This window comes from Bison bison, unplaced genomic scaffold (assembly GCF_000754665.1).
Source record: "Bison bison bison isolate TAMUID 2011002044 unplaced genomic scaffold, Bison_UMD1.0 scf7180017860886, whole genome shotgun sequence".
NCBI classification, from domain to species: domain Eukaryota; kingdom Metazoa; phylum Chordata; class Mammalia; order Artiodactyla; family Bovidae; genus Bison; species Bison bison.
This window is the reverse complement of record NW_011491458.1, coordinates 1-8920: the sequence shown is the minus strand read 5'-3', so window position 1 is coordinate 8920 and position 8920 is coordinate 1. Positions and strand designations below refer to the sequence as shown.

Sequence of the window (8920 nt, the reverse complement as noted above, 5' to 3'; positions counted from 1 at the left end):
TCTTCGCATGAGGTGGCCAAAGTATTGGAGTTTCAGCTTTAGCATCATTCCTTCCAAAGAAATCCCAGGGCTGATCTCCTTCAGAATGGACTGGCTGATATGGGTGGGTTCATATTAGGAGTAACATCTACACTTCAGCCATCTTTCTACTTATATTCTAGGGGCACAGCTTGGGATGAGACTGAAATACTCTTTAGTCTGAATTGGGTGCCTCTGCTAACCATGTCCTTGTTTTTTTATTCCTTCCACACAGCTCCTTGGCAAAATACTGGTAATTACACTGGCTCAAAACTTTGGCAAGGAATTCACCCCGGAGTTCCTGGCTGCCTATCAGAAGGTGGTGGCTGGTGTGGCTAATGCCCTCACCTAAAAATACCACTGGGATCCTGGCCATTTTCTTTAAAAAAGGAGAAAATTTATTTTTAATTGATTGATGATTGGTTTACAATACTGGTTTGATCACTATCATATATTAACAGGAATTAATCATAGGTGTACATATATCCCCTCCCATTTGAATCTCCCTCCCATCTCCCACCAATTCACACTCCTCTAGGTTATTACAGAGCCCTATTTGAATTCCTTGAGTGGATGAACATTGTGATAGCTTACAGTGAACAGTGTCAGATTTGTGGCCTCCAGAGGAGACAATTTCGATCTGGGGCCAGAGAAGAGGCTTGATCACTCAGAGCTTTTGCATGGCAGAAATTTTATTACAGTGAAAAACGGACAGAGGAAGCTTCTGAGATAGACATCAGAAGGGGAACTGTAGAGTGCCCTACTTGCTAGTCTTATCAAGACCTTATATACTTTTTCCTTTGGTTACTAACAATAGAAAGGTCTTATTGAACCCTCTCTCACAACATACATTTTAAGAGAACAGGATTAGTCAGAAGAATCTTAAGAAGGAGAACCAGGTCCTCAAGTAAGATGCATTGTTGTTATATAATCATTAGTACAAAGTTAAGGAAAAACATACCTTTGAGCAAGATGAATTGTTTTGTTGTTTAATCATTGAAGTGAAGTGAAGTTGCTCAGCCATGTCCGACTCTTTTCGACCCCATGGACTGTAGCTTACAAGGCTCCCCTGTCCATGGAATTTTCCAGGCAAGAGTACTGGAGTGGGTTGCCATTTCCTTCTCCAGGGGATCTTCCCCACCCAGGGATCTAACCTGGGTATCCCACATTGCATGCAGACAATTTACCATCTGAGCTACCAGGGAAGCCATGGTAGAAGGTCAGCCTTATTCCTTGGACTGACTTTTTCAGCAATTAGAGTATATTTTGAGCCTAACTTTAAAAATAGGAGGTTTGTTGCCAAACAGAAAAGGAATTTCTTAACATTTTGATGAGGTAAAAATAAGGATTGACATGTTTATGAACAGCATTACTATGGCAAGACAGCATAGATAACCCTGTACTGGTCTGCAGGTCCTGAACACTGCACTGTCTGGTTCCCAAATTCCATCTGTAAAAAAGCAGCTTCACTCATTTCTCCAAGCAAATCTTAGGAGCAAACGAGTCCACGTAAGGCTTCTGTCTCTGGTGTAACTAAAATGGAGGAAAATGGACTATTGAAAGGGATCATCTACTTTTTCAGAGAAGACAAACGATGGGAGGTAGGAAAGCATTATGTTTTAAAACGACTTGAGTCTTGTAGGTTTCTGTTGGTCTGTCATGCTTTTCCTATTTGGAGAGTAAGATCTAATCACTTGAGTTACATAAGAGGTTTGGTAAAGATCAATCAGTCTTTCTCTAAGAGACTTGGCCACTGATAATACATCCACCACAAAGGAGAATACCTAAACCATGAATATATCCTGCACTGGCACCATCATTAAGAATAGGCTTGGAAACAGGACTTGATGCCACTTCCTTCTTTGTCCTTCATCTAGTAAATAGGCCTCTTTGTGTCTGTGTTAGTTGCTCAGTCAGTGTCCCATTCTTGGCAACCCCATGGAGTCTGTCTGGTTTCTTCGTCCATGGGATTCTCCAGGCAAGAATACTGGAGTGGGTTGCCATTCCCTCCTTCAGGGGATCTTCCCAACCCAGGCATCGAAGCCAGGTTTCCTACATTGCTGATAGATTCTTTACTGTCTGAGCCAGCAAGGAAGCCCTTTACCTTTACTTTAACCACCTAGGTTATGCATGGGTTTAAAGAGCTCTGGGCTTAAAGAAAGTTAGTCTTAAAGATTGTTGTCACAACTCGGAGTTGAAGAAAAAATGTCTTATGTGACTAAGACAAAGCAATGTAGAACAAAACATTTTTCCTTTTCTCCTCCTTGAGAGCTCCAGATCCCTTGAGCACCCTGGATTCCTTATCAGTCTATCTAAGAATTGACTCTCCAATTGGAAGACTTGATTTCCCTAGATTCTTCTATTTTTTACAGTTTAATTTTTAAGTCATTTTTCAGTTGTGATATTGCTTCTGTTTTTTATGTTCCTGTTTTCAGGCCACAAGGCATGTCAGATCTTAGTCCCCTGAACAGAAATAGAACCCTCACCCCCTGCATTACACTAAGCCTTAAACACTAGACTGTCAGGAAGGCCCCAGTATTTCCCCAGATTTTATCTTCTGAACTTGGGGAAATAAAATCCACCCTCAAAGGTATGGCTTCTGCCTGATAAATAAATTTCAGCTCAATTTCCTGATTCAGTTTACTCATTTTCCCCCCTAAGGATATGGGAAAGTCCCTAAGGGTCTATTGATAGAGAGGCTTTGTGTCTAATATGAGAGGACAAGGGGAATGAGAAAAGGAAGGTACCTCACATAGTCAATAATGGATGAAGCTTCTGCCTCAAAGCACAAGAACTATTAAGAAGGTTTAAAATATAGACAGGATACTGGCATTGCAGGGAATCATGGAAAACTTCAAACCTAGGCAGAAACTTCAGGCTAATTCTGATCCATATCCACTAATTACTCAAGAAATAGTGTGCTCAATCAGAGACATAATGATTACTCAAGAAACCATTATTAACGTTTCCCTTTTTCATACTTCCCTTGCCTGCACATTGTAGGCAACGATGCTACATTACATCCGATATTCCCAATCTAATGCATAATCTCCCTCTCCCACTTGCCCCAAATAGCCTCCAAAATTAACCCCAACCTCCCATTTCAGGTAAAGCTCAGTGCATGCATAACACTTGCTTGAATCTTTTGACCTTGTCATCAGTGAAATTTCCAGTATTGCCTAAGGAAATTCTTCCAAACCCTCCCACTCCAAACTTTGCACATTTCTTCCTGTCTAGCATACTCACCCTGTGTGCTGTATAAGGGTTTCTGCCTTTTATACTATCCTACATGATTACCATGTCTTATACAGCAAATCCACCATAGACAGTAAGTGTACGTTTATTAAATGAAATAATCAATGAATGAACAATTATTTCTTGTGTCAAAACTCCTGGGAGTAGAGGACAATTTTAAAAATAGGCTATTGTACAGTGTTTCTTTGGTTTAGTGCTACAATATACAATGAGGAAGCACACAGGAAAGTAAATCACTGATTAGATATTTGCTTTCTGCTTATAGGTAGTACAATATCTTTAGAAAATTTTTAACTTTTTATTTTATGCTGGCTGCTGCTGCTAAGTCGCTTCAGTCGTGTCCGACTCTGTGTGACCCCATAGATGGCAGCCCACCAGGCTCCTCTTTCCCTGGGATTCTCCAGGCAAGAACACTGGAGTGGGTTGCCATTTCCTTCTCCAATTCATGAAAGTGAAAAGTGAAAGTCAAGTCGCTCAGTCATGTCCGACTCTTAGCCACCCCATGGACTGCAGCCTACCAGGCTCCTCAATCCATGAGATTTTCCAGGCAAGAGTACTGGAGTGGGGTACCATTGCCTTCTCCATTCCAATTAAAACTGTTGTGATAGTTTCAAGTGCACAGCAAAGTGACTAAACCATTTATATACATGTTTCCATTCTCCCCCAAACTCCCTCCCATCCAAGCTGGCACATATCATTGATCGACTTCCCTGTGCTATACAGTAAGACCTTGTTAGTTATCCATTTTAAAGATAGCAATGTGTATATGTCCATCCCAAACTCCCTAACTATCCCTTGTGAAATTATTTTTGTCATATGTAAAATTGGAAGGACTTCTAGAACCTTCTAACTTAAATAAACTGAAGTGAAGTTGCTCAGTCGTGTCCAACTTTTTGTGACCCCATGGACGGAGTAGCCTGCACCAGGCTACTCCATCCATGGGATTTTTCAGGCAAGAATACTGGAGTGGGTTGCCATTTGCATGCATTTCTTTAAATCTATATCATGCTCCTGTTGATTAAATTTAAGTTTGACTACCTGAAACAGAACAAGTTGCTTCCCAGGTTATAGACAATGCATTACAGTTCACTTTTTCACAACTATATTTTGAATTATCTGAAGGCAGATGAGCTTTTAAATATTTATTTTTTTCTCATGTCATTATACATAATAGGCACTGAGAATCCTTTACACCCCAACACTATGTTTAAAAACCACAGGGTCACATCACAGAATCAGAGACATTTCAGGAAAATTTTGGGAAGTTTCCTTTCACATTCTTGAGCACAGAAACGTCATGATAAAATTAGACATTAGGAGACAAAGAGATTTTCAAAATGTTTGAAAGAGCGTAAGGGGAGACTGTGAGTTTCACAATCTCAAATGAGAAAACAAAGTACACTTCTTCCTTCTCAATGTTCATAAAAGTTTTAAAAATATCTGAAGAACTTACTGTATTCTCTTTTGTTCTTTCACCTTTGGAACTGCCAATCAGTCTAGGCAAGAAGTTGGGACTGAAAATCCCAATACTGGAGAATTCAAGAGAACATCACTGGGGTGGGACTTGGATGAAGTTCAAACAGTTGCTGTATTGCTGGTGTGGTGTCTCCACGTTGGGAGTGAGGAAGTCAAGGGATGGAAAGAGACTTGGAAGCTTGTTATATGTTTTCATTCCTTGTTAAACTGGAGGATCTGTAAAAGTCTAAGAGTAAAATTAATTCCTTAATATTTGATTTTATTTGATAATTTATCCAATAGTTACTTCTAGTTCCTCCCTATCATGTTGCTTTCTAGATCATGTTCAGTATGTGTTAATGCAGATGGGGTATGTGTGGAAGAAAGGAAGATGGAAAGAGACCAGAGGCAAGAGAGAAGAACAGAGGCAGGGAGGGAGACACAGAGAGTCAGAGACAGAGAAAGGGAGGGAAGAAGAGGAGAGGGGAGAAAGGAGAGGAGAGAGAGAGAGAAGTAAGTAATGTTGTGCATTGATTTCCATAATCATTTTAAAATCAGCCAGTTGAATGTCATGGGAATTTAGGATGCTATTCTAGATTTTCTATCTCTTAAGCCTCAGAGAAGTGCCCTGAATGTTGGCTTTGGGAATTAATGCCTTATGTATTTGTCAAGGGTGACCAGTCTGAAGCCACGGTTCTGCCTTTCCAGACATACAGCTTCAAATTTTACTTAAGAAAGACTGCCCCTTTGTTCTTGATAAATCAAGACCATCGCCCATTTTTGAGGTAAATAAAAGCTAATTCTGAATGAATTAAAATCTGAGCCCAGTGGGGGAAATATTAATATGGAATTGATAAACAGACACTAACTGGTCTGTAATAATTAGGATATATTTTTTCAAAATTATGGTTATGTTGATTTCACTGTTTTTAGAAAGAAATTTGACCTTTTTAAACATGAATTAGACTATAACATTCCTAAACTATTCTGTTTATGACATCTGTTTCTATGAGTTCTGCTCTTCATGAAGCATTTACTTATTTTTTTGTTGTTTTATTTTATTTTAGTTTATTTTTGAAACAGTGCTAAAACTGAGGTAACTAAGATATTGTACATCTGGGGAAGAAGAGTAAATAATAACTGCTTTATCTTGTAATAAATGCGAATGGAAAATAACCAAAGAAAATAGCTACTTTACCCATAAAAATATAGATTAGATTGCTGAAATATTCTACTTGGATAATTAAAAATTGAACAGCAGAGCATGTACAAAAGAATTCTAGCTGAATGAAATTTTTGAACCAAATGATGAAACCACACATCTCTGGATGAAATGTCATGATTCTCCTGAAGAAAGTCAATATTCATCCTCTTAATTATACTCAGAATAGGCCCAGCCTGGTATAGAACATTAGGAATTAGGTCACCTTGCCAGACTGCAATAAAGGAAAAGAAAAAAAAAAAGTCTATCTCTCTCTCTGCGGACTTGTGTGAGTTTGTGCATGTGTGTGTATGCTCAACAGGGCTTTAATCAAAGTAGAGCAGACATGCGGTAGATCCCTTCACAGAGTCCAAGAAAGCTCACGGTGGTGAAGATGGTAGTGGGCCTAAGAAGCATTCCAGAACTTTTTAGTGGCGACCTGGATTTGCACTTTAGGGTCTGAACATAACCCCATTTATATAACTATTCACTCTTCCTTATTTTTGCCTGAACTTTTGATGTCTGATAACAACTTTCAGACTTGTCCCTGCAGAGTTAGAAGGAAAAACCCATTTCACTCTTTAATCATACCAAGTAGCAAGCGTGAAAGATAGCAACAACTCTTGCTCTGAGACTTGCATGATGGTGGCTGCAGCAGCAATCAGTACAAAAGAGGGACTCATAGACCATTCATAGCAAAGGAAGATATAAAAAAGAAGACCCAGTAGAAGAATTTGTACATGTATATACACACACACACACACACACACACATGTATACTGGAATATTACATATGACTCAGGTATAAAAAAGAATGAAATTTTGCCAGTTGCAACAACTTGGATGAACCTGAAGGATATTATGCTTGGTGAAATGTCACACAAAGAAAGACAAAATCTTGTATGTTGCAACTTTTACGTGGAACACAAAAAGCAAAATAAACAAATTAATATAACAAAGCAGAAACAAACTCACAGGTATAGAGAACAAACTAGTATTTACCCATGGGGAGAGGGGAGGGTCAGGATAAGGGTAGGGGATTCAGAAATACAAACTGTTGTGTATAAAGTAGATTAGCAACAAGGATATATTGTACAGAACAGAAAACATAGTCAATAATTTATTGCAACTTTAAATGGTGCATAGTCCTTAAAAACACTGAATCACTATGCTGTGCACCTGAAACTAATATAATATTCTAGATTAAATATTTAAAAATAATTAATTTAAAGCAAATGAATTAGGGAAATCATCTCTGAAAGCAGAAAAGGATAGGGGAAGTCTTCAAGTACATGCAAATTTCTGTCAGTCAAGACAGCAAAATTGTAGCCCTGACAATTTGACTCCTTTACAAGAAAATATAGGAATAGACTATACTACTATTTAGTAAATTCTGTGAGTTTTCCATAACACAAACATCCTGAAGAGGCATGTCCAAAGTTTCCCAGAAGAAGTCCTTTCACTCACATATGCCTGACCTCTGATATCAGGGATGTGAATTAGGGTGTTTAAAAGAGTACAAATATAAAACAATGATAAAGCTAATGGAGATTTCAATTTAATCCATTGAAATGCAAAACCTAAAGGTCCAACCAAAAGTAGCTTTTTGTTTTTAACATTTAAAACACTTGAAAGATTTCTTTTCCCAGAAGTCAACATATGGAAATTTTTTTCTAAGTATAGACCAATAGTTAGAGCCTCTTTGTTTGAGGGTTGCAGAAAAGAGTGTATATAAATTGAAAATGTTTAAATTCTATATTTTTTACCCCTATAATCTTTTGTGGGCATATAATTCTGCCCTAACTTCCAGAAAGCTAGGCAAGAGCCAAGACTTTTCTACATGTCTGAAAATATCAGAATGAATTTGTTCACAAGTACTTGAATGGGAATGGGCCAGGTTAAAGGGGTGAAGAATCTTCATTTACCTAGCAATGATGGAAAAAAATATTTTGGAGGATGGAGTAACGAAAGCTGGACATTTATGAATTTCTTTGTAACAACTAGAAATGCAGAAGTTCTTTCCTTCTAGTTCACCTAAAAATATATTAGCTGGAGTTACAGAGACATAGAGCTGAAAGAATGAGAGATTTTTTTTAAACATGTTTTGCCAGTGATGGCAAAGGTGAGAGAGAGGTGATTCTAGACATCAAGTTGTCTGAATCAGGAGAAGGTTCTAAGGAGAGAGATCATGGAAAGTAAATATATATGTTCTTATCCTTACTGAAAAGAAGTAGAAATTGAAGAAGGGAAGATGCAGAAAGTACAGATGGTAGAAAGTAGGGGAACCTCAGGGAACTCTGAAGTTCTGCTGAGCTCAGAAATGCTTGCTGCTTTTGCTTTTTTCATTGAATCTTCTAGTAGTAAGAAACAGACCTCTATACCTCAGAAGTTTTTTTCTTGCCTAAGAAGGTAAGAGGATTTATTATGTGGGTGGGAGGAGGGGCAAAGAGAGAAGAAATATTTGAAAAGCTGTAGATAATGAAGAATAAATTTTAGAGAAAGAAGGTATAAATAAAGTATATAGAGAAAACAAAATTATGGATGAATAAAATAGAAGTAATTCTTATGAACACAGTATTCTTAGAGGCTTAGAGAAAGAAAACAAATAATCCGATTCAAGCTGGACTGTCTTTCCACAATTTTATCCCTCCTTTTAAATCATGGAGAAGCTTCTCTGTTCTTCCAGACACTTTCCCAGGTCAGTCCATGAAGAAACAAGTTATATGCCTCTACTAGTCTTTGAACACATTACCTCTCTCAGGGTTATTGAAACCTTGGGGTTATGATTGATTTTTCATTTATTTGTATTTCTTACTACATGGAGAGGTCTCTATGTTTTCACATATGGATTAATGGAGTAAGTACTTCAAAGGACCTCTCGATCCATACTTATTCTATTTTTCTATCATTATTTATTTGGCCATAAATTAAATTAAGAAAAAATTAAATGAGTAGATAAGCAAATGAATATTTGTTTTCATACCAGAACGA

At 37.8% G+C, this 8920-nt stretch overlaps 1 protein-coding gene across 1 annotated transcript in view; it reads left to right on the top strand.

The window, feature by feature from the left end:
- LOC104982920 (hemoglobin subunit beta-C(NA)-like) overlaps positions 1–370 on the top strand; it is a 3150-nt gene extending 2780 nt beyond the window's left edge. The window contains exon 4 of the mRNA XM_010832350.1: positions 254–370. Coding sequence (XP_010830652.1) covers positions 254–370 — 117 coding nt within the window. The remainder of the gene's footprint in view (positions 1–253) is intronic.
- The last annotated feature ends 8550 nt before the right edge of the window (positions 371–8920 follow it).